The sequence below is a fragment of the Aythya marila genome (genome assembly GCF_965140915.1).
Source record: "Aythya marila genome assembly, chromosome: 15".
Classification (NCBI taxonomy): Eukaryota; Metazoa; Chordata; class Aves; order Anseriformes; family Anatidae; genus Aythya; species Aythya marila.
Window position 1 is genome coordinate 2,105,355 of NC_139056.1, and position 26,821 is coordinate 2,132,175.

Here is a 26,821-nt window from a genome sequence, read left to right on the forward strand (position 1 = left end):
TGGGAGGTTTCCTGATGTCGCAGGTGGATTGGAGCAGCTCTGCAGCAACGCGCTTCGTGCTCCCGGCGAGCTGGGTCGTAGCTGGGGAAGTTTTTGCCTTGCCTCTGGCCTGGCCTCCTCCACACCGCTATGCAGGCTGGTGGTTTCCCCAGCTTGCCTGACTCCGTTCCCCAGTGGTATGAGGCTCTTGCAGCCGCCCTGTCCTTCAGGAGACGTCGATGCATCAGTGCTTGGGTTTGGTTCTGTGAAGTGGATTGGAGTGGGTGAGTGCTGGGATGCTGCCTCTACCCCAGTCTCTCAAGACTACCTTCTTTCTGTGGCTTATTTCCCTGAAGAACTAAAACACAGATTTTCATCAAATAATGTCAGGCTAAATGGGACGCTTTATAGTTCTTCTAGCTGCGTGGTTTCTACAGATCTTCCGGAGCATGAGCAGGGTGCCTTCAGCCATGGGAAATTTGTTGTATCTCATATGTAACACAACAATGAAAACCTCAATAAATTTCATCAATAAATAATAACCAGCTACCCCTGTACCACTCACAGCCCTGCAGGGGTAGGTCACATACAAAGAACACAGAAAAAATCCCGACCAGTCAGTTTTAGTGCATATAAGGTAAGTGCTTCTCTAACATGTGCTTGTCCAAGCCTCTTGGTTACTGGTGGGTTGAAAAGTCTGTGTCCCAGCTGGGTTGGAGATCTGAGAGTAGTAGTAGCAGCACTGAAGTATTCACTAGCTGGTCACTTTATAACTCAAGAGAACTATTCAAACAGAGCATGAAATAAGTGAAAATGTAAATTAGTCTTTAAGGCTTTTCATTTTGAAGTCAGTCCAACCATGGGATGGTAAACTCCAGATGACTTAGCCAGAGAGCTGCAGAACCAAAGCCTACTCATAGGTTTCCTGGCAGTAGTTTGACATGTGGAATCTTACACCATTAGGGAACAGAAACTTGGCATCATCTGGTTGCATAAACTCTGTCCCTATAGTCTTTTGTATCTATAAATATGAAAATGGCAGCATGGGCAGTAATGGTCTGCATCCTTGAAGATCTTCACGAAGAAAGGTACAAAGCAGCATCCAAAACAGCACCTACAGGCAAAGAGGAAATGGACATACATGAAGTGATTTACTAACTTTTCTTTTTATTGGCTTCCTCTATTTTTTGTCTGCCATTTCACAGCATGAATCCTCTTGTCTCCCAGGTTTCTTAATATTTAAATTATCTTCCCAAAGACTAATCATCTTCACTGCTAACACCTTATGTGTTAGTCTGATTCTGAATTATGATAGGGAAGTGAATAATCTTTTACTTGTCTTATGAAAAGTAATAACATACTTGATTAAATTTAGCATCCCTGGCAGCCATGATGACTGTGTCTAGTACGGACAGACTGGCTTCTTAGGTTGTACAGAGAAGGGCTAACTGTCTATATAAGCATTAACTAGAATTTTATTTTTTAATGGATCTATCTTTTTAAACTTCTGCTATGAAGAATCTCTGATGTATACATGAAAGCTTACCCAACCATACACAAGCTGGTGCACAGAAGGTAAGACAGTCTGCCCAGCCTGTAGGTGACCTGTGTGGTGATGTGCTGGCGGCAGGAAGGACATATTGTGGATGTTGGTCTGCTTGAGAAGATTCCTGCTACTATGATCGGAGGCTGAGACACCAGGTAAACTGAGTTTAAGAGGAAACAAGAAGCAGCAAAATTAGAAGGATGTGGAGTATTTTACACATTATCAATCCTTAGTTGTAGAATGTAGGTTCTTAAAATGACCAGTCTAGAGCCACTTCTGTTACTAGTATCGACTAAAGGCATATTCACAAGAGCTACTATAATGTTTGTTCCATGTATCCCAACACATTCCTTCTACCAACCAGTATCTACATGGATAAAGGCATATGCAGGGAACTGCCTACAGGAAAATCTCTACAGTCAGGCAATCTCCACTGCTAAGCGGTGACACTGAGAGTTTATCTTCTGATATTTAACATACTGTGAAAAAGTGTGTTCTCCCTGAAGAAAAGGATTTGAAGGATATAGAGGAGCTTTCTGGATCGGCTTTTCAGTAACTACAAGAAATTCAGAAAAGTAGTTACTACATTATACAAACGTCATCAGTCATATGCCAGCATGACTCCAGTTAGTAACATGTGTAATTTCCCTCGTGTCTTTGTAGTCTGGATTTGAGTCAGTTATACCTCCTTGAGAAGTGTGCACCTTGTAGCTACAAGAAAGATTTTACAGAAATATTTTCAGTGAAAAATCCCATTTTAAGGCTCCTAAAACAAGTTAAGGGTACATTCAAACTGTAGCCTAAAACAAAGATCTGGGAGTGGGAAGGTGGTGTCTGTTAGACAGGTAGGATGTATGATATCTGAGTTTGTCTCCTGGTCTTAGGTATTTTAAAAAACACACACATCTTCCTTCCTTCCCATAAGAGATGGTATTTGACTTTCTTTGAAGCCTTTCCTCAGTGTCTCCTTTGAGCTTGTCCACTTAAATAAAGGTTACTAGAAAAGGAACAATAAAATAAACTGGACTTAAAATAATTATTATGAAAGTCCTAGCTGGTTCAGAAAAAGAGTGCTTCTGCAGACTGGCAACTGCTGGAAAATGAGTCTGAGTCTGTCATCTTAGGTTATCTTCCAACATTTCTGGGGAAATTTTCCATCTTCTTAGATTGTGATTGTTCAGAAAACTCCATCTTTGTAGACTTGAAAACCAAAACCATTTTGCTTTTGTTAGCAGTAGAATTATGATCGTTGTCAGAAACACAGTCCCCCAGCACATACCTGGTTGTTCAACAGTGGTTGTTTCATGATAGGAGTAAGGTGGAGGAGGAGGATATTCATAACCCCCTGTGAAAAGAAAAACAGTAACACAAAAATATGTCCCGCTCATGCCTCCCAAAAGCCCTGTTTGGAGTCAAAGCAGATGCATTGGAAGGTGCCTCACAGGAGAGGCTGACATGACTCAGTGAAGTACAGGATAGGGAACAAATTATATTGATTTGATTCACAGATTTTTAAAGCCAAAAGAGCCCACAGTGACTAGCTGGTCTCATTTTTCTGTACAACGTAAGCCAAGAAATCAAATCCTTTTTTCAACATGAATTCTTTGACTGCATCTACTCTAGCATAGCATCAGAGTGACGCTTTGTCTAATTTTAAAAACAAAATCAACAGTACCTCTAACTAGGTTGTTTTAATGATTACTACCTTTACTATTAATATTTGGAATCTTTTCTCTAGTCTGAATTTTATCCAGCTTCAGTTTCCAGCCAAGGAATTCCAACATATCTTTGGCTCTACAAAAAAAATTAAAAAAAAAGTACCTGATGAGTGACACCTCATTTTTAGTTTTTCTGTTGTTTTTGTTTTTCTGGGGGGAGATGGAAGGCTTAATTGTAGAAAAAGAAATTTGTAAGAAATTACAAAGTAAAGAATTTCCTCTCAATCTAAAAGAGGAATTTTTTTTGTATAAGAGGATTATCACTTGGGATGTTTTGTGAAGAATCTGCTTCCTCTGTGGCTCTCTATGCAGGGACAAGACGGTGCAGCTCAGTGTTAGGTGTGTCAGTGCCTGTCTCTAGGAAGTGAGGCTTTTTGTCCCCAACCTCTTGTAAGTTCTTCTGAGTGTTTAGAAAGAAACCAGAGAGCTCTTTGTAAAGAAAAATATGTACAAAGTGCTGATCAGAGTAAAGTGCTCTGAAATGAGTGACGTTCAGAAGCCCCATGCTCACCCATCTAGCCTCGTTAGCCACCTTCTGACCTCCCCTTCTGGTTTCTGCTCCACTCCTGTCTGGTGAGTGGCTATTTCCTCAATAGCAGGAAGGCAGAAGAGGTAAAACCATTGATATCAGTGTCTTTCAATGAGCATGGGCTCCAGCAGGCAGAAGACAAAGCAGTGTTGAGAGACTTGTCATCGTGAGAGCAATGCCCAGTTTCAGAGCAAAAAGCCAACCCAGCAGTACAGCAGCTCTCGGTGCCCGCTTGCAGTCATGGAGCTGCAATGCTAGCAATTCAGTCGCGATGTTCGCTGTGAGATGGCACTGGGGAGGGGTTGCTCATTGCTACGCAACCCAGGTACAAAACTGACTCATCTAGGAAGAGCAGCTCCGGGCAGCAGGAGTGTTTGAGAAGACACCAGTCCTCTGGAAAACTAGATCACGGTTTAAGTAAGACCTAGCCAGTCTGTGTACAGAGTTTGCTGGCTGAACACTTGCTTGTTAGGAATACGGAATTACTGTAGAAAGACGTCTGCAACTCCTTTTCCAGTAAAGCAATTGTTGTTAGGAAAATGAATAACTAAACCAACACAAATATATGTGTTTTCCATTTTAAGTGGAGTGCCCATTAGGAGACTATACCAGCTTGCCTACCTCAAGCTGGGTTTTATACACTGGCACAGGCACCTTCTAAACCCATCATGTCCTAACAAAGCCAGGCCCTTTATGAGGTGGCTTAGTTATGCTCTGGAAAACAGCTATCAGTGTCTGCCCCACAGCCACAGGGAGCACGCTCTTTCCGACCCCCTCCTGGCAAAATTTGCTTACCCTCTTGGCTGCAGTACTCTGGTGCAGAGGGTTCTTGCCTGTAGGGTTCTTGATGCTGTTCATACATAACCATGGGAATTTCCACCCGTTGCTTCTCACTAGCCATCTCTGTAGTTCACCTGCCAAAAGCAGTACAAAACATCTCCTGTAAGTGACTTTCAGTGCCCTGCACTTGTCAGTGCCTCCTTCTGTAATTCCTAGTTCTTATACTTGGCTTTCACACAGAGGAAAACCAGCAGTTGTAATGTTCTAGCTGTTTTACAGACTGAAGTGTGGTCAGTTACTGTTACACTTCCTCATAAGGAAAATGGGAAGGAGGAACAGAAATTACAATATCGCTTTACTTATTTCTTTGTGTTGGAAAGATAAAACTGTTCACCCAGAAAACACTACGCAAAGTGGGACTGAAAGTGTTACCTTCAGAGAAAAGTTGTATTTTTTTTCCTATGAATTGTCAAAATGATCAAGGAAAGGAAGATCACACTTCAGAGCATCTGTAAAATCCCTTCACGTGTCATTAAGTCAGAGCGTGCAACTGTGCAACCCATGGCAATTTGGATCTTTCATGTGCTTATTGTGCAACCTTATCACCATTGCTATGACCAGTTCTGTACCGTGAAACTATTGTCTCATCACTACTGTGACATGCTTCTGTTGGGCAAGATCATCATTAAATATGACTGTGCTACCTGAGGCTCTGAACAAGATTAGGCCACAAAGTATGTGTGTTTTGCAGGTGTTAGCAGGGACTGCTCACAACACAGGAGAGGGGGAGGAGGAGGAGGAGGAGGACGCAGCTACAGATGTGTGTTTGTATTACTGTGAATAGAAAGGTGTTAATTACTCATTAAGCACCAAAGCTTAATGGGGCAAAAAGCACCAAAGATAGAATCACAGAATGGTCTGGGTTGGAAGGGACCTTAAAAATCACCTAGTCCGTGCCCCTGCCATGAGCAGGGACATCCTTCACTAAACCAGGTTGCCCAAATCCTCACCTGGCTTTGAACACTTAGAGTGGTGGGGCTTCCACAGCTGCTCTGGGCAACCTGTTCCAGTGCCTCACCACCTTCATCGTGAAATGTTTCTTCCTCATATTCAATCTAAATCTCTACTATTTCAGTTTAAAGCTATTGCCCCTTATCTTATCATACAGGCACTATTTTTTTTTAAGCTTGTCTTTGTCTTTCCATTGTCTTTCTTACAAGCCCCTTTTATATATTGAAAGGCTGTGTTAAGGTCTCCCCAGATCCTTCTCTTCCCCAGGTTGAGCAGCCCCATTAATCTCTGCCCCTTTTCACAGGAGAGGTGCCCCAGCTCTCTGATCATTGTTGTGGCCTCCTCCGGACCTTCTCCTACAGGTTCTTGTCCCCCTTGTGCTGAGGGTCCCAGCAGCACTGCAGGTGGGACCACAAGATAGTAGAAGGCGAGAATCACCTTCCTCAGCCAGATGCTTCTGAGGGCTGCCGAACGAGTGTAGCACAGGGTTGCTGCTGCTCAGGGAACTCCACGGAGCACCTTGCGGTCCAACTACATGTCCTCTGTCACCATGCAGGTGCCTTCCCTGTTTTGGGTCAGGGCTGTGGCCATCCCACGCAGTCATGAGCGATTATGTTAAGAGACATTTGGGTAAGTGAGTAGAGACTGAGAAATGTAACATGTGGCAAGTCGGCACAAGCTGCACATGAGGTCAAACTGGAGGAGCATGGAAATTTCTGAACAAGGCAGAATTTCTCAGCAGGCCTGCTTTCACTGTGTGTTGGGGGGCAAGATGTAGGGGGGAAGTGCAAAAGGGGGGGGTCTGGGGTGATGAAATGAAACACCAGCCCTAGGGAGGAAGAAAAGAAGGAATTTAAAAGAATCACTAAGGAAGAAGTGCTGCAATTGTCACAGATCTGGATGAGTGGGAAGTGAAAATGGTAGCAGAATGAATAATAAAGCTAGTAAGTGGGGTGGTGTAGAGAAAACATCAGAAACACGATATTGGCCACGTTGAGGCCAAGCAAGTTGGAGAAAATTGCTAATATATGGATTTGAGAGGAGGGATGGGGAAAACTGTATCTCAGTATACTTGATATAGAGAAACTAAACCTGACTGGGAATGTCAGATGTATCAATGGGCTGACAGGTAACCTGCAAGAGGATCTCACTGAGAATAAAAAAAAAAAAAAGCTGAGAATTGAGAGGCCTTGGGTAAGATGATGCAGTGAGAGCCAAGGGAGGGCCATGATCAATGGAGAAGAGTCTCAACAGTGACTGCAGGTTCAGAAGTGCGATAACAGACAAATGTTGCATTAGCCAGTGTTGGTGCCCCTGTGAGCTGTTTCTTCAGCACAAGGATCAGTGGGCAAAAAATTAGGGAGTGTATTCAATTTTTTTGGCTTATTGCTATCTTGGTACTTAAACATCATACACTAAATACTGGGTGGTGTCCGTTCTGATGACATTTCTGTTCAATTCATCTCACTCGTAAAACAGGAAAAAGAAGGAAGGGATTTTGAATTTCATCCAGTGACTGAAGGCCCAGGCAAAAGGCCTGTCATGAAGCCCAGAGCAGGAGGGAATAATAATAATAATAATAATAATGGTTAACATAGCGAGAACACTGCAAGCTAACTGACTAATGCTTACTCCACCCAGCAAGGTATTGGTACAACAGCTCCAGCTAAATGCATAGGGCAGGCGATGCAGGAGACAAACCAGTGACGTCTGACTTGGCAGCAGAACCAGAAATACGGGAGGAGACCCTCTCTGTGCTTCAGAGGCATCGAGCTCTGAGGCTGTAGGTGTTGGTAATGTTGGTGCCCTGGACGTGCATCGCCCTCAGTGTCTCGTTAGGCAGCTCATAGTGCTGCCCCATGTGCTGTGGTGGAGCACCTGCCCCAGAGGAGGGCAGGAGCTGCGGGTCCCTTCTGGCTCGGGATATCCTGCGCTTCCAGCCAGACGGGCAGCTGGGCCCAGTGTCTGCAGGAGTTCCCTCAGCCTTCCTGCGAGGAAGTGCCCCGGGATTAGCTAACCTCCAGGCCTGAGCGCTGCAAGCTCAGAGGCTCAGAGCAGTGTTCCTTGGAGCGCGCTGTGCAGCTCAAGAGGCCCTTTTATTTACCACAGAAGCGGTCACTCTCAGTTCTTGGTTGCTACTGGGCCTGTTATGTCTGAGAGCCCTCTGGGGTTGCAGACCCCCAAATCTGTAAGTGTTACTGCCATGGGTTATAGCTGGAGCCTTTCCTCTCCACTCGGAGGTGACTGCTGGGAAGGAAGGCATGGCAGAGAATGGGCGGTGTTAGTAAGGAACCTTGTAGGAAAAAAGGGTAAGGAGAACTGTCAGGCAACAACTCCTGAAGAGGAATAGGAAAGAATAGGAAAACATCCTATAAACATATTATAAACATGAGGTCATCTGGGTCCTCCAGAACCCAGCGCAGCATGTAGGAGGCCCGCACTTAATACAGAGGGAGGTGGTGTAGGTGTCTTGTCTGCAGCCATGCTGAGCAAAGAGCTCTCTGCAAGGGCAGAGCAGAGCCCTGCGTGCTTCTGACATGGGGGCTCCTGAGATTGGCTTAAGGAATTAAGGAAAAGTACCTAACTTGCAGGCAGGAACATGCAGTCCCAGGAGCACAGAAACAAGTCTGTGCCTTCTCTACTCTGAAGTCTGAGTCTCTTCTGCATGTGGGCAGGTTCAGTTTGCACTGGAAACTAAAACTCACTTTAAATCCTGTGGAAATTAGTATTATATATATAAAAAAGGGGGGGGGGAGGGAAAGGGGGGAGAGAGAGTAAGCAAATCCTGCCCTGAGGCATATATATGAAGATCCAATTCAGAGAAAGGAAGGTGCAAAGTCTTTATGTTCCAGGAAGGACGTGTCCTAGGGGAGAATAGGCAAGGGCAGTTTCCATCATCTTCCTCTGGGTTTGCTCCAGGCCCTCATGTTCTAGTGTGAAGAGCAGTGCTCGCACAGCCAAGCAAAGCTGGTGTAATGCAGAACTCCATGGCAGGGAGCACTCTCCAGCACTCACCCACACCTCTGCACATCCCCTCCCGAGCATCCCCAATGACTAAATAACCCCATAGATGAGACTAGTCTGACATGCGTCTCTAGGTGCCTGCAGAGAGGCACAGGCCCTATCATCTGTGCTATACAAAGGGGAAACTAAGGCACACAGGACAGTCTTGTCAGGAGTCCTGAGAGAATTGTCATTTGGCCTCCCATGTATAGGTGAAGTAGTTGCAAAGAGAACGAAGATTTTCCTCCTGTCTTTACTATATCTTTTTCAGAAGGGGTTTTCAGTTGTTGTGTATTTGCAATGATGGGCAGAAGTGCAGCCATTTGCGTGTATGAAAATTGGTCGTTTTTTCACTTTTCAAAAGCATTTTTTCCAATTTTGATGGGACTATGCTTTGCCACAAGCACCTCTCCTAAGGTGACATTGTGGTACTTGAAATGGAGGTGTTCGTGAGACTGGAGTGTCTCCCCCATGGGATTTGTGTCCATTTTGACTGAAGTGTAGCTCAGCAGAACATGAACTGGGAGTTACTGAACTGTCATTTCCAAAATCTCATCGCCTGAATGCTGATACCTTTGTTTTAGCCTTATGAGCCTGTGCCAATGACATATTTATGATTTCATTTGAGGAACTGAAGTTGACTGCAGCACTAATTCCTCTCCATTCATATTCAGCACCTATAGCCTGGAGAAGAGGTGGATGGGATTGGCAGGTGTGTGCGTGTCAGAGCCCAGGTAACGCTTCCTTTGCCCCTCTGTTCTGTTCTGTGGCAGTTCTCTGTCAGAAGTGGATTGGTCTAATTAAAAATGATGTGGTACTGTGGTGAAAACTGGTCAGGGTTTTCTAATCATTTTCATATTTAACTGAGTCTTTTTTAGCAAGAAGGTTAACTGTTGGGCTTGTACTGCAGACTCCAAATGAGGTTTCCAAAGTGTTTTCAAGAGCACTTGACGTTGGCCTGCCTCTATTCCAGATGAAGCAGTGGTGCTACTCCCAGAACCTAGTCGTGGATGTAGCAGCACAAAACAGCCAGCACTTCTTCTCAAGTAGAGGAGAAAATGTAGGCAGAAGTGGTTATGTGAGAGGGACTAAAGTGGCAAAGGCCTGTCTGCACCCTGTCTGTGCTACGGCTGGCATTAGGGGCTGGATCCGTATCATGGCAGCTGGCACGAGGCTATCCTATCTGGCTGTCACGTCATCTACCACGATGGCATCCAGAATCTTAGGGAGGACAGGAACAAGAGGCTTTGTGAGAAACATGTTTATTCCCTGTTCCAGCTGATGTCAGTGTGGGATTTGACATTGACTTTAGTTTTGTGTGTTGGAATATTAACATTAAAATCCTATAGGAAGTTATCTGCAGGTTTCACGGATGCGTGGAGGTATAGCAGTTTTCACCAGGGATCTCTTGTTTTGGAGGATACTAGTCCAAAGGCTACTTTGCTGTGATGTGTTCTTGCTCTCCTCTCATTGCTGGTTTCATGTTTCCTTGGGCAATTAGCCCTTCCAGTTGCATTTATGAAACAATTTCAATTTCTCTTATTTTAAAGATTGACCATTAAAACACCATTGTTGGCATGCAGTTGTATCTGTGGCTTGAATAATATTGAGCGCATCTGTTTTACTGTATTGAAGCAGTTAATTCTAGTTTTCAGCCAGCAATGAAACACCAAATTCCTCAGTGGAGAGGTCTTCTCCCATTAGCCCAGAGTTTGTTGTTTAGGGTAACATTCACAATGTGCCGAGGCTTTTCAGATGTTCAGGAAGGAATGGTTCCAGCTCTAATACAGATAAACAGAGTTGGGGAGCAGCATTCAGGTATATGTTTATTTGTATTCTTAAAATAGAAGCTTAAAGACATGACAGCAGGCAGCATATAAAAAGTTGGACACTAAAAAAAATATTCAGCATGTCTGATGTAGACATCCTGTCAATTAAATCAATGAAGGATGCTCTGAAAGTACTGTGCTACCCTGCTGCCTTTTCAAGTTCTTTACTCTGGAATTGCAGTTTTAATCCTGTGGTTATTCTGCTTTGTAAGCCTATATCAGGCTACCAGCTTCCTCTCTCAAGTGCAGAGGATGGAGCTATGGGGGATTCAGCTGTGTATGAACCATGTTGCTTGTTGCAAGCTCTTCACTTGGTTCCACTGGCTTGTCGGTTGGCTGCATTGACTCACCAGCCAATATGTAAGGGCCCTGCTCCAGGTGGTCAGTGGAAGAGGTTGGTTGTTCATCTGTTGAAGCCATCAAAAGGATTTCATTATTGACCCAGAGAGCTGGGCAAGAACCCAGAATGTCATTGCGTAGGTAGATGTTGCTCCTCCTCTCCCTTGTGTACAAGGAGATATTTATGTGTAATCCAAGTCACAGTGGCTTAAATGGCAGTTCAGAGCACAAAGAATAACTGTTGTTCACAAAATTAGGAAACATTTACTGAAGAGTGAAATGTTGGTGAGCTGAGCTCCTCAGAAAGAGCTCTTGGCTCTTGGACCAATCTGCAGCAAGACCTTTATCCTTCATGATACTGTAAATGGTTACAATAATGCAAATGTATTTGAAACCTTTTTTTTTTTTTTTGTGTGTGTGTCTTCTTTTAGTGCATTTGCTGCAATGTGCACCTGGAGGGCTGGTTGCCTGGTTGCTGGGCTTGCAGAGGCAGCTGTAGCATTTGTGCATGCAAATCAGTGTGCAGGGAAGCCTGGCCCTGCCTACATGGACTCACCACACTGCTGCCTAGGCAGGGACTCCCTGGATTTTCCAGTCCTGTCCCAGGTCAGACGTTTAAGTTAGGTTATTCCTCCTTGAAGGGAGTTCAAGTTTATAATTTAGTACATCTGCTCCTGCTGCTCTCACCTCTGAAGCAGTTCAAAATATTGTAAACTTTTACAAACTTTCTGGCCTAAACTTATTCATGGGAGCTTATCCCTGCTTCTTATTGTGCCAGAATCACCCTTTTAGAAAAGTCCTTCTCCCCCAGAGAGCTTTTCAGTCTCTTTGCAGCCTTTCACAGCACTACACGGTTTGTTGTGTCCTCATTTCTGTACAGTAAATTCATCCTTCTTGGACATAAGTGACCAGATGAGCTCTGTCCTCAACCTATATAGTGGTATAAATGTTTTTTTATATTTAGTGGAAATGCTGTCTGTAGTATAATCCAGAGTACTTCTTCCTCTTCTACAGTCACATTGTGCTGGTGACTTGTATTTATGCTGTCATCAGCCAGTAGTAGGTCTTTCTCCTCTGATGTAATTTCCTACTAATGAACTTGTAGTTGAAATTCCTGATAGTATTTTCTAAATGTATAGCTTTGTAGCATTACAACAGATACAAATTCTGTCACGACAATTGTCTAGGCTGTCTCATTCCATGTGCAACAGTTTTTATGCTTCCCAACTTTGTGTCTTCATTCATATGTTTTATTAGCCACTCCTATATTTCTGTGAAGGTTATTAATTAAAATAGTAAATAAGATCTGTCACTGATTTCTGTGTGAACCTTTGATGTAAACAAGATGTCTCTCTTAATACCTGCTCCTTAATTTACTGTTTGAGGCATAATCCCTTGCCTTCCTCAGATGACCAGCCGCTCATTTAAAGGGCCCTTGTGAAGAACGAGGAGGATTGGGCCATGAGATTGCATTAGACCTTCTCCCTCCCTAATTACCATTCCAAAAATAGAGTACTAACCACCAAAAGGAAGCATTGTTCAGTGGTTTGTGCGTTAACCTGTGCTGAGGGGAAAAAAAGATGGGTTCAGTTCCTGTTCCGCAGCAGTGATGATAAGCAAATTAGTCTTGGCTTTGCTCAGCTCTGTTGTATACAGAAATACTGTATCAAGGAGATACAATGTCCATTCTGCAGTAACATGGTCCAAATGTGGTTATGTTGTGTCTTAAAATTTGAGCAAGCAGCAGAAGATAGGAAATACCAACTTCAGTCTCTGCCTTGGCACTGTCTTGGCACGGTTTTGGCTGTCACATTCCCTTCTAGCTGCCTGAACTGAGCGCAGCCTTATACAATTGCTTTCAGCACTTCATCCTTACCTTAAAATGGTAAATATTTGCACCTTTTATTTGATTATTTTACAGATTAACATTCCCTACCGAGAGCATTTAATCGTGGGTAGCCAGCATTTCATTTATGTCCAGCTAAAAATAATGTCCAGAACTTGTCCTTCACTTGAAAGCTGATAGAACAGCTTAAGTGACATGATATAGCATCCGGACTAGCAATTAGCAGCCAAGTTATGGATAAACATCAATTTGTAGAAAGCAGGTTTGTGCCCTGCTTTTGTGTGTGAGCTAAGCCCTTTCCTATGGTGCATTAATCTAACTTTCTATTCTTATTACTTTTCTCATCTTCATGTAAAGTATCCTTGGAACTATCTTTGCCTCCATATTTCCAAAGCTTGGTGAAGCTTGACAATGTAATTATAAAGAGTTAACATTTAACAGCCCAGAGCCACAGCTGTCATATTCCTTGAGCTCCCTGCCCTATCCTTCCCACATCCCTCTCTTTATTTTGTAAGGAGTAAACACAGTACTGATTCAAAGTAATTTGAAAGCTCTTACCTTTAGGTAGCTCTGGCAAGTCTTTGGAGCAAAAATGCTTCAAAAGTTGTTCACTTCATCCACATCTTTCCAGTGCAGCTGTGTCTAGGAAAGCAAGTAGCACACATGATCACTGACATGGCCTGCCGTCATGCCTCAGCAGTGTATGGAGCTGAAGAAGCCAGCGAGTCAGGTTGGTAGACACTGTATAATTATCCCAGCCTACAGCTCACACCTGCTTTGCAGGAAAAGGAATGTTGCATGACAGGCTTGCACCAGAGTTTTTCCCAGATAGTTTTCAAATATCAGATTGAGTTTATTTCATGCTATCTTGAAGCCTACATGAGGATAATCAGAAGAAATGTGGGGTTAATTGGAGGACAACAGAGAGAAGAGGATAACCTAACCTGTCATACTTCTATACCAAACCATCACACAGAATGACAAAAATCCATAGGTACTGTTGGGTCTGGGGCTCTGACATTTTGTTCTTGAAGTCAGTGATCAGTTTCGCTTTCTGACTGATAAAGTGTTGATGCCTAGATCGGCAAATACACCTGGGCCAGGTGGTAGACATTGACATTATAGCTATGATCTTCTTGGTAACTAGGTTTGTGTCTGAGCTTGACTTTCTGTGCAAACAATGCTTTATCTCTGTGCTGGGTGACCAGAGCTGGCTGCCAGACCCCCACCCAGCTGCGCTTTCACTCCACCTTCTCAACAGGACATGGGGAGGAGGTAAGATAGAAAAGCTCATGGACTGAGATGGGGAGATCACTTGCCAGCTGCCATCATGTGCAAGACAAGAGGTGACCTGGGGAAAATTAATTTAATATATTGCCAATTAAGATAGAGTTGGATGGTGAGAAAGACCAAAGCTAAAACTCATTCCCTCAGTCCCTCCTTCCCAAGCTTAACTTCACTCCTTTGCTCCCAACCCATCTATCTGCTCCCCACCCCAAGTGGCACAGGACAGTCAGGAATGGGGACTGTAGTCAGGCCATAACAGTTTTACTTATCCCAGATTTCATCTTCAACACCTTTTCACTACCTATTGTAGTTATACATTATAGATATACCTCTTGACATTTAACCTCATACACATCTTCCCATTAAATCCAAACATCCTTCATTGCCTACGGTATTTAGCCATACACATGGGAGTGATCTTCTTTCTCCTTCAACAGAAATGACCAGTGGACCCTAAGAAATAAAACATTCCCTAAGAAAATGTTGTCAAGAGACATCTACTCAAAGCATTTCTCTTTGAATAAAGCAGCAATTTAACGTCTCTGTTCGAATTAAATTGTGTAATAATATTGTGACCATTCCCTTTACATGAGTGAAGGAGTGAATAACTTGCTTGGTATCACACAGGAAACCTGGGGAAGAGCAAAGACATGAAATGCAAAACTAGGATCAGCCAAGCTTAGTGTCTGCCATCCCTTCATATTTTGAGAGTAGCCTAGAGCTGGGGCTTGTCAGGGGAGTCTGCTGCTATTCTGAGGGCGGTTAAAGGTAGCTCATGCATTGTGCAGAAAGTGCTGAGCCTCTGTTCCTGACAGTGAGGCAGACTTGGGCAAGTGTTCTGGTCTTTGAGTCCAGGTGAGAGATGAATGAGATGTGCTTTCATCATTAACATCATCCATTAACAATAAATCATCCATTCTCAACAACAAATCTCTGTTTACGTGACTTTACAAGCCATGCTGACAAAAGGAGCATAAAAACCTGGAGGACGCAGCTCTTTGCTCTGTTCTTCCCTTACTCATGGGCAGTTTGTCAGCCGTACCTTAGTTTTAAACCTTTTGCTAAGTATTGTTAATTCCTGATCATTGAAGGTCAGGGTCTTCCTGCTCTGCAGCCCCTTCTTCAATAAGACTGCCAGCGCTGATGGGCAGGGGAAGTAATCCTCGTCCCCATGTGCCTGGTAAGAGCTCAGCACACTGCTGTGTTTTCACTGTGAGCCGAGGGCAGGAGGGGCTCCATGCGCAGAGACGCTCCTGCAGCCCGGGCAGCCCTGCAGGGAGCAGGGCAAGGAGCAGCAGGGAGGAGCTGCTACGGCCTCCTGGTAGCCCCCCGTTCCTCTGCTCCACTGGGGTGGGTAGGAGTCAGCAATGAAAGAGCAAAGCTTTGAAGTGGAGGGAGGAAAGGTGTCTTAATATTTCTCTTTTTGTTTCTAACTACCTGAAAATACGTATTTCACATGGCAATAAGTTAATATTCCCAATGTTGAGCCTGTTTTGCCCAACGTGATAACTGGCGAGCGATCTCTTTGTCTTAATCTCAATCCATGAGCCTTCCCATTCCGGTTCCTCCTGTTTTCTCTGCCTGTCTCACTGAGGTGGGAGTGTGAGCAGCTGGGCAGGAGTGTGGCTTTTAGCGAAGGTTAACCCAGCACAAGCTCTCACTCTGTCTCTTTACTCTTTCTGTCCCTTGCAGATGCAGTCATTAACAATGCACAGTTCCCATGAGATACAAAGATCAGCACAAGCTATTCAGTCACCAGTTGTCTCAAACCTTTCAGCTACAGATCCACCTGCAAAAATCTGACCCTCTGCTAGCACACTAGGGCTGGTTTAAGGTTTTCTTAGAAACACCTTATTTATTTTCATGCATAACATGCTTTGCACTGGTGAAAATCAAAAATGAAGGAATGATGTTGATGAGCAAATAATAAAATGAATGAAATGGAGGGGATAGTGAGCCTTCTGAAACTCTGCCTGGCACAGAAATCCAGAAAGTTACAGGGTAGAGAGAGTATGTGTTAGAATGCATCTCAGTGTATTCAGATATGTACTGGTGAAAGTCCTGCTAGCATTAGAGAAACGTGTAATGTGCACCTGACTTTTTAGTGGTTCCATACAAGAACTTGTCAGTATAGGCAGAGGCTGGATGTTCATACAGTTGCATGTTCATGCTGCAACATACATTCCTTAAAGAGGTGTTTTAGGATCTAGCAAGAAAGCTCTGTACTGGATAAAGAAATGAGGGAGGTGACAAAGCAGTAACAAGAATAGTCTCTTTTTGTTTCTGTTATTTATTTTTGTTTATGATAGCTAAATATCTGTGAAATGATGCTTCTGAGATGGTCCCTGCAATCTGAACCTCAGCAACATGTTTGTGAGTGTGCATGGGATAAAAGTCAGGGGTACAAAAATGTTCATTTGTTTCTCTTGGTTTTAAAAGTAAGTGTTCGTAGCATGTGAGACAGGGGAGTATATTATAATATATATACAAATTATATATGTAATATATTATAATTTGCATATAAAAATGTTAGCTTAGTGATTATGTATGTTCTTCTTGTCATGAAGCTGGTAATCAGTAGCGCTGAAATCTTTCACTCCTTGCTTTTCAGTGACTTCACCGTTGCATTGGAGATGCTGCCATTAAACAGGAAATTAATTGGTGGGAGAAGGGGCTCATTTCTTGGGGAGAGATGTCTTTTTTCCCCCTTCTCCTCCACCCCCTTTTCATTTTTAACTCCTGAAGAGTAGAGGGGGAATAAAAAGTGGTGGAACCCTGAGTGCATGCAAAGGTGCTCGTACACAAAAAATTCTTACTGCGGTGCAGGGCAGCTTAAGTGCTTAAATATTTAGGACAGCTTTAATGCTTAACATACTGCCAAGTTGATGCTTATGAAAGAAGTAGAAGCTATTTAAGCTCCTGGGGCTGTTTCTAGGCCTACAGGAGGCAGGCACTCACTTGAGAGAGAGGTCTGTTTTGCCTCTTTCAGGTGCTATTTGGCATCCACGTTATCACATCTCCAGCCTTTGTTATAGGTGGGATGGGAGGATGCAAAGGTACCTCTTTTTTCCTCACATACCCACCTTCCTCCCTGCTGTGGTCACCCACCAATCCCACCATGATTCTTCAGTCGGTGGGGGAAGTGAGTGATTTTAAACCTCTGTTTACCTGCGTATCGCCGGCTTTCTTTTGCAATCTTAATTATGCTGTTTGTTCTAAGAGCAACTATGTAATGCTTAGCAAAGAGAGAGATTGCATCGGTCCCCTGAATAATTATATCATTCCCCTGAATATCACGTATGCTATCAGAAACAAACAAGGGTGTAATAATCATTATAAATGAGTCCATCAGAGCTGATTGCTTTCTCTACCATCACAAAAGATCGTTGCTATGTTGACACTTCTTTATTTTTTTCCCCTCTGTTTTTGCTTACAGTCTTTCATGTGATGGGACAGCTGGAATCAAGACTTTTCTTCTTTTTTCTGTGTGTGGTTGATTACACTAGGTCTGACTGTAGATGCTGTGAGCATGCAGTTAAGATCAGAAGGATCACTGTATGTGATGCAGGCTGTAAAACCTCACCCAGGGATTTCTGCAAAACTGCCAGCGGAGCCAGAGCACTTCTGGATATTGAGCACTCAACCAGCTAGGTTACACTGTACTCCTATCTTGTAGGTGGATGAGACTGAGAGATGTATTCCTGCATTTATTCCCTTTTAATAGCTCCTGTGTTCTTTGAAGCACGAGTGTCTCTTGCTGGTTGGTGTTCAGGGTCTAGCCCAGTGGACTTAAATGTCTCTTAAAACATGACAAAAACAAGGTTGAATTTAGATCTTCTTGCAGACGATGCATATTTTAATATAGTCTCTCTGATATTGGAAAATGTATAATGAATGAAGGCCCTTTCCCAATAAAGCAACTGTCTGTTAGCTTGGCGAAAAATCTGAACCATCTTTGCAGTTATAAAAAAGAGAGACTTCATGCGCACAATTCCTGTCCTGTATATGTCAGGAAACATTTATTTGCAATCAATTGTATCTAGAGCTGACTGTTTTGTAATTCAAGAAATCTCAATACCTGTGAATATTGCTGCTATTGTCTTCTAAAATCATAGTGTAGATAGAAAAACATTCCTTTCCCAATTAAAATGCCAATTCACTATTGATGAGCATACATCCTATTGACTGGGAACTTACCTGTCCTGTTTGCTATCTGAATACAGCCTATTTCTTAGAACACTGATTACACAAGAAGGATAACAGTGACTCAGATAGGAAACATCACTCTTTTCAGATAAGATCTACAGATGTTGCTGGAATATGCAAAGTAAATGCTTGAGTGACACATAGCTCAACACAAAGCAGAAACTACTTATATGCAATGGTTTCCAGATGAAAAAAATGATCTGCAATATGAAAAATTGTACATGGGCTTTTTCTAGTAATATGCCTATTAAAATAAGATGTATAAAACAGAACCAGCCACGTGTGATTCGGGAAACTGAAAAATCCATTTATGCTTTGTAGCTAAAGCTGATCTGAAACCTCAGCCCACTGTAGCTGGATTGTGTGCCTAGCCACAGTGGGGACCACTACCTAATTGTGTTAGCAGCGATTTTCCTTTCTGTTTTTCTTTTAATATAACAGTTTTAAGAGCTCTGAGCCAGATGTCAGAAAACATGATTGGAGCATTCACACAGTCTTACTCATTGATGATGTGAGGTATAAAAAGCTTAACAGTTTAGTTTAAAGTCAATCATTGAATCATTGAAAGTTATTGAAGATTTTCCTTTGTTTGCATGGAATATCTTTATGAAAAATGATTTATTATTTTCTTTTTAATTTTGATGCTTAATGTGATATCTGAAAATGGTATTTCTGAAACAGGACATGGAAAAAGTCAATGATGACATTTCAAAATTGATGGAGAAGTTATTTAAAGTATGTTGTTAATACTTGTTCTTTTTGACCAGCTTGGCTGTTAATGGTTTTCAAGGGGAGACTGTTCTGCTAGCTGAGGAGTCCTTATATTTACAACAAAAGTTACTTTCATGTTAATACATCCCTGCTACCAACAGTAATATTTGTGCTTCCAACCTGACATCCCACACTTTGGCCTGGTCAAGGCAGACAAGATTCCAAGAAGTCAGCTGGGAGCTGCAAGATTACTGCTGAGCTCTTCATGCCTTGCCGTAGTGTACCACTGCGTGAAACACTGCAGCAGAGAAATCCTCCTGTAAGAATTAAATTGCATTTCCTGGTTATTATTACAGCTTAATGACTGCAAGAGGCAGAACCACAAAGGAATAGACTCCCAAAATGGAAAAGATAAAGAATCAAGAAATTTCATGCAGAGAAGACAAAGCTCATTTTGCTGGCATGACTGCAGTGCTGACACTGGTGATTATACACTTGGGATGTGCTTGGCATGTCCAAGAGTTGTAAAATTTTCTGCTCGAATTCATTGGTGTTCTTTCTTTTCAGGAAGACAATGGGAATCTAAAGAATTTGTCTGTGATACGTGAGAAAACTGCCTTAGAGACAGCACACTGATCTCAGAAGAAGCAGGAGTGGACCTTTAGCCCTCAGTGGCATTTTAGAAATTTATTTATAAAGATCTACAGCCAACTAATTAACTTCAGTGGTGAAGACTGAGATGCTGGAAGTAGCTCATCGCTAGAGCCAGGTTGGAGGCCAGAGATATTTCTGATGTAGGGAGATGTATGTGATTGGACGACTGAATTGTTGTCTAATTACTAACTTTGGCACAGTCAGAGGAGTAAACATCTAACTTGTTCCTAGAACTCTCTGTTTTAATTAGAAAACTGAGCAATATGGAAAGGAAATTGAGTATGCTTTAAACAGGCCCAAAACACCCGCTCTTTTGCAGACTGTGCTGAGTCAAGGCTGCAGACTAGTTCTGAGTTCAGTGAGGAATCTTGCTACAGGTGTTTGTGTCCCCTGCACGGGATCCTCCATACAAAGAAGGCCAATGCGAACATATCAAGTACAACAGGAAAAAAAAGGGACTTCAAAGGCAGAAATACGGCAGTGTCCCACAGCTGCTGTTTCTCAGAAGAGCTTTGGGTCCGTGAAGCCAGGAGGAGCCAGGTGGGTGCTGCAGGGCCCCATGCCCACACTGATGGGGGATGCTGCCAGGGGTAATAGTGAGTCTCCTAATTAACTGGGCCAATAATTAACATTACTCCCAGAGTGGAGTACTACACTGACTGGGAATGTGCTTGCAGCAAGAACAGACAGTGGCTGTAGCGCAGATGACTATTATGGCAAGGAGATTTTGTGTTAAGAAAAATGGAAGCAGAAAGTTTCTTCTGAGCAAGACAACGGAGTGACAACAGTAAAGTCCGACAGTCCTAAATTGAGTAGGAAAAATACTAATTGGAGAAAAATGGAAGAATTTTTGCATGTTTATCCCATTTGGGAGATTTGACTGAGTGAGGAACACAGTTGAAGACTAAAATATAGATTAATGATACAATAATTATTGGACTCTATATTGTATCAGAATGGAAAATGAACGGAAACTGTACAGAAACCAAGCTGTAGTGGTACAGGACACAGAGTCAAACCCAGGAAAACCCTGTGTTGACTTTAGCCTGGGCTCAGCTCACGCTGCAGCTGGGTTACTGGATGCTGCCACCTGCAGTCTGCGTTGGTCCAGCGCTTTCTGATTCAGCGAGTGACAGGACAAATACACACACACATCAAGTCTCTTTCTCACTGTCAGAAGCTTTGGGTTTAAATATATTCACATTTGCTATCCTGAGATATCTCCTTAGTGATTTTATGGAATAACTTACCAGAAATATAATTACAATAAATAAATAAGTAAATAAATAACATTTTTTTAGAAAAGCTATCTACTTAGATGTTTTACTGTCAATTCCATCAAAAATATGAGGAGAAAGAGCAATGTCCTTTAGTGGTCAATTACAAATAGTCTTTAGTCCAGTATTTCTTCCTGCTGTATGCTACGTGAAGACTACCATTTGAAAGCTATGAATCCTTTCCATCACTGAGTTCAAAATAGAACATTCAAAGATCTGCCTAGGGATGAGATTGTTTTTTTGTTTCTTTGTTTATTTTTCCCTCTAGCTAAAGTTGAGGCCAGAACCTACAGTCCTTCATAATCTAGTTTGTTATAATTTAGGTACCTTTCAAGTTGTTTTTGGATTTGATTCCAGAGCCCACTCACAGCTGAATGTCCCTATTCCTGAGCACCAGCTGAGGTATCAAGTCCTTACTAATCAAAATGATCCCATCTACTTTATATTCAGTGCTTTTCTTGATGGAAACAGAAGAGGTGATAGCTTACTGTAAAGGAAGGGTCTTCTGCCTGAAACAATTCCCCTAAAGCACTGTCCAGCAACGTTCAAATATTTATTAGTCTGTGCCTAGAACTGTGCCAAGGATGACTCGCAGAGTTAAATGTGTGCAGGAGTAGTACAGGAGATCAGCGAGGGAATTATCCCCAAATCAGCTGTAAGTAGGATGGTTGTTAAGGTACTTACTGTACTGTAGAACTTGCTTAATGTTCTCCTGTCAGGCTGTGAAAACACATCCTCATGTTGGTGTATGTCCCTTCCGCATTTATAAGTCATTTCTGCTCAGTGGAGTAGTTTAAAACAATTTTCTGCTATTTCAGGTTTCAATCCTATTTAACTGCTGAAATTCCACCCTTTCTAATGCAGTCCTCATTCTGCAGGCACTGTGACATGAAAAAGTAGGCACATAGCCCGGAGAGGATGGTAGATGTGATCACTGTGGCCAAATGAAAACCAGACTGATCCACTTTCCTTTGCTATGAAAACACAAGGACTTAGCTGTGCATAGTGCATCATCGTTGGTAGCTAGCATGTTACACACGTGCATGGTGAACTGCTCTGGTTTACTCAGAGATCCATTAAATGTTCCTGTGTCTGGTGACAGTGAAATAGTTGAAAACCATCCCCCAAGGACCAGAAATCACGCATCCTTAAAAATCCACCAGACTACTTAGGCCAATAAGTACAGAGACTGGGGATCGTTCTGGCAGGTTGTGTGAACGTGTGCATTTGTATGCATGTATAGAAACAGAAAGAGAAGACAAAAAAAAAAAAAAAAGTTATTTTCTCTAAAAGGTTGTTCAAATGTCAGCCCCAGCAGATGAAAATATTGCCAACAAAGTGGAACTGAAACTAATTGGTTTGCGTGAGCGTTGTTAGGCGGCAGCATTAGAGAGATGAAGCCATCGTTGTGGCAGCACAGGGGTATGCTGGAGATGAATGGAGTATTTCAGTTACTTAGTTTACCTTAGTTTTGAAATCTCTTAAACTCTGTAATGTAATCTTTATTTTTAAGTGGTTTGGAGTCATGTTAGTATGAAAAAAAAAAAAGAAGAAGATACGGGGAACTGCTTTGGGGTGAAACTTTGACATGAGTCAGCTGGAGCAGGTTGTGCTGTGCAGGAGGCTGAAGCTGTTACTTGATTAGGAGTGATATGAGATGAACCAGAGTCCTGAGACAGATTCAGTGGCTTTGAGTCACTACCGAGCAGCCCAGTCCCACTCCCAACATCTGCCTTCAGTCCTCTTTGTGATCCCTGGTCTGGCAGAAAGGAAAGACTTATGTCTCCCCAGTATGTACATACCTGCCTCCTACTTCACCTGGAAACTAGGTGCTAAATCATCAATATTTTTTAACTTAGAGACCATTCCAGAGAGCAGTATTTTCTGTGAGGAAAGTTAATCAAGAATACCTGTACTGCCTGCTTTGCATCTATGTGCAAATTAGGATTGTGAGGAGAGAAGTGGCAAAATCGGTTCTTGGTAAAAGACGTCTGTCCTTTGTTTGCCTTTCTTCAAAGGTAACATGCTTCTGACCTGAGGAGTCCTCCTTCAAGGACTGAAAGCAGGAGCACTCGGTCGCAGCACTGTTACTGTGACACTGTGGCACCAAGCCCCTCCTTACTGTCAGAAAACAACCAGCCTCCTTCATTCCCAGATCTTTCTGGTCTTTCACTGTGCACTGTTTTTACAGGAACTTTGTTGCTGTACCTGAGGTTCTCTGTTTGTTTGTCAGATATTTCAGACTGAAGGATCAAAAGAAATACTGGTGTTCTTAACCAAATGGTCTCACTTCTAGAAGAGAGGGAATTCATGCAAGTGACTGATCAGAGAGAGGTTAACTCGAACACAGCATGATTCTTTCAAGCAGCCTAGATTGGAGGGAGTCCTTCTTCTCAATAAATAATAATAAAGCAAAAGTAAGTGAGGTTAGGTACCTTTGGAAATGCTTTGCATTGCTCTCACATTGGCTTGTGCAAAAATAGTGGTCACAGCAACATATTATAACACAGCTGTTTCCTGGTACCTCTGTCTGGTAGGATTTAGGCAACAACAAAGACATTAGGCAAGAAATACTTTTTTTTTTTTTTTTTTTGTCAGACCCATTTGTCCCTGACATCCAATTCATTTTATTTCTTAGGAAAGGTTAAAGTGAATGATAATGATAAGGAGAACTGTCAGTGGCATTGCTGTGAAATACGTAGCTTTTTCTGCAGAGCAAATAGAAGTATTTCTCTTGCTCTGCTGTTGTTTGAGTGCTGTTCTCAATGGCTTATGGTAAAATGGCTAATAGTTTCTCACAGCAGTCAGATAGGCCAGTGCATTGAGAAGCTCACAATTATTACTTTTTAATTTTTTTTTCTCTGTCAGCTGAGTGAGACTTTCCCATCTGCCATCACAACCTGTCTCTGGATTGTTGTAACAGTATTCATCAGCAGAATTGACAAAACCCGAATTACATGAATGACAACAGAGAAAGACCCAGATGTTACTTCATGAACACTTTTGCATGGGGTGATCAGCCACGTTCTGCTTGATCTTGTCAGCTTGCTGTTTGCTCTTAACAAGCAGCGTTCTTGCATTGGGGCGCAGCATGGGGCTTTGTCAGGGTAAAGCAGAGCATGGAGGGCAAAAAGAGGGAAAGAGAAAATGAGCATTGACCTTGTACATCCCAACAACCCACTGTAAGGTCTCCCTTTTTAGGGCTTAGGACAGTGTTTCTTGGTATTTCAGTAATTCTGTGAGAAAGTGTGCACACAAGGGATCTGGAGCTGGGGAGTTTGGAGTTAGATCCTCCCTCTCATCCTCTCATAAGGAGAGGCTGTAGCAAGATCTGTTGGAAGGAGCTGTGTTCATAGCGTGTGTCCCTCCCTGCAACACACCTTGTGCAGAACATACAGCAAAACTAAACAACACATCCTCAAACACACACACAAACTGCCCTTCCAAGTTAATCTGGAAGGGTGGTTTATCAGCACTGTCCTGTTGGCATTATCTGAGAGCAAAAGTCACTTTCAGGATAAAGCCAGGGAGTGTTGATTTAGACCTTCTACATGTACTCCTGACAAAGTCTTATGCCATGACTATCAAAATAAGTTCAATGAAGAAGAAAACTGAAAATGCTAAGATTGTTTTCTGTGTTGCTGGGAACCCTGTGCCACCATCCTATGCTCCTTCTGAGCCAGCTGGGTGTGCCAGCTAGCAGTACATCCTTTCTGGCTTAAGTTTAGAACAGGATTTAAAATCTTTTGGCATATTTTTTTGGGTAATGACATTGTGCTGTCATTTTGAGCATGCAATCCTGTCCACCACTCAAACACAGGTTTTGAGGTGCAGCATCTAATTAGCAAGGGATGGCTTGTGTCTAAAACAGAATACACCCAAAGACAAAACTAAAAGCAAAAGGCAATTTCTGCTGACGATTATACAGTAGAGAATGCATTTAGCCTTAATTGTATTTACTTAAGTGGAGCCCATGAGGGAAACTAATACAAGCAGTTTCTCAGTCAAGAATAGAGCCAAAAGATAGGTGTGTTTCTTAAAATTCACTCTCTACTAGTGAGCTTTTAAATCTTTTAGAAGGCAGGAACATGGTGTGCAATAACAGCAGAGTAAATGTTCAGCTGTTACCGGGATGTTGACCATAGAAGGCTTGAACATAGGATGCACAATCGGCAGAAATGAAAACATCCTGGCCTTGCAGCTTTACAGTTTTTGTGAGTGGAAGACCACTGAGCTGTTGGCCTCGGGGCGGTGCATTTTCACAGCTGGCAATATCTTACTTTTCTATGTTAACTTAAGAAATAACCCCTAATATCCCGAAGGCCTGCAGAACGGGCACTGAAAAACACTGATATATAGAGCAACATGAGAAACCAGACCTTTAAAATACCTGTGTCTGGATAGTTACATGAGATCATCTGTTCCTTTATGTATTGGAGTATGTTTCTTTAATTAATTAATTAATTTCCTTAACTCTTCTGACCTGACATTTGTAGAGAGCACTTTGCTTCCACTGAGAAGGAATGGTAGAGCACTAAAGCTGAACTCACGCACGTGGAGCCCTGTAACATGTTTGTGCTTAAGTAAGGAACACAGCAATTGTAATCAGTGGTTGTGGCTGTGTCTCAGATCAGTCCCAGCCTCTGGAAAATTGTCCCAGGCTTGGGATCTCAGCAAACTTGTTTTTTTTCAGCATCTTCCACTTGCTGTTCCAGCTTTCCACAACTCAGCTATAAACAACCCTGACACTGATTTCAAGAGAGATACAAAGCTGGGCTGGCACACAGCATGTTTCTACCATGCCAGTCAGCAAAGGGTCTTTTATTATGAATGCTTTTAGACCTCATTGTGTAATTCATTTGTATAATCCCTGGGGAATCAAATCTTTTGAGATACACATGACGGACTGGTGCTTGAAGCTCCCACTGATAGATCTGAGTTCCATAGGCACAACACGAAATGTTTTCTTTCCATGTTACCTGCCTGGAGCTTGTGTAAGCTCACCACATTTCCACTTTTCTCCTTGTATAATGGAGAAAATAAAAGACCCCTGTGTTCCACAAGAGCTTGTGAAGGGCTCAACGTTTGAAAAGCATTTGCAAATTAAGATGTGACTTGAGTTAAAGCACTCTTAACCACCCAGTTTAGGTCCTTTTCATCTCCCCACTGCTGCTTTCCATCTGTTCCAACATAAACTGTATTTGAAATGCTACCAAGATCCTACCTAACTTCTGAGAGGGTAACTTCACACAAGTGACAGGTCCTTCTGCTCTCATTATTAGTGTGGAAGTTCCTTCACAGGCCAGTCTTGCTTTGCTCTGCATTAATCTGTGATATGTCTCAAGATAACCACAGAATTACACCTGAACTACCAGGCAAGACATTCCATTTCGAAGGACTGTTTGTATCAAATGATGTAAGCTTACTGATTGTTCTTTCTGACTTGTATCATTGCAGCCAAGTCGTTGACATGGGATTTTCCATCAGTGTTGCTAACACATGCTGTAAGCTGGCACCAGTTCACCCGTGGTCATTCTGCACACTTACTATCAGGTATTTCAGAAGAGATGAGCTGCTGGTGGCTTATTTTGTGCTGGAATATCTCCTGGCATGCAGTTATGCAAAGATCCAGAGTACTGGTCTAAAAACAGGTGAAGTACCATGTAATTTATACACTACATAGGTTTTAGTTGTATTTATCTAGCAAAAAAATGGGACCTTTTAAGGCTGAAGAGTATTAACTTAGCTGCTCTTCCTAGAATATGTGTTCATATCTAAATGACGACACTCATACCTGTGGGGAGTATTTTTCTTCAGTCACTGTAAAGGCACATTTCCCTGTTCTGGTGACTGCCTTCATGTGTCAGTGCTGTTAAACACAAGTTTCCTTCCCCTGCTTAACAGACCTGTTTTAAAATACCAAACTTTCTTTAAACTAGAAAATGTAGGTTCAGCTTCCCTTGTGGATATCTGCATTTTATAAACCCAGTGTGTTTATTGGTCATTAATCAAATATATCTGTCTTCTTTATTGTGTTCAGATGAGGAAAGCTTTGTCTTCTCTTACAGCATCTTTAGCACTTGAGAGGGTCTTGTCACTCCTGGTT

The 26,821-nt window shown here is 42.5% G+C and overlaps 1 protein-coding gene across 1 annotated transcript; it reads right to left on the minus strand.

The window, feature by feature from the left end:
• Positions 1-984: 984 nt before the first annotated feature.
• On the minus strand, positions 985-4,673 carry LITAFD (LITAF domain containing; the record flags this gene model as incomplete). The annotated part of the gene is made up of 4 exons (XM_082772605.1): positions 985-1,093; positions 1,526-1,685; positions 2,805-2,870; positions 4,568-4,673. 4 exons carry the CDS (start codon positions 4,671-4,673, stop codon positions 985-987), a joined length of 441 nt encoding a protein of 146 aa, XP_082628731.1.
• Between the last annotated feature and the right edge of the window lie 22,148 nt (positions 4,674-26,821).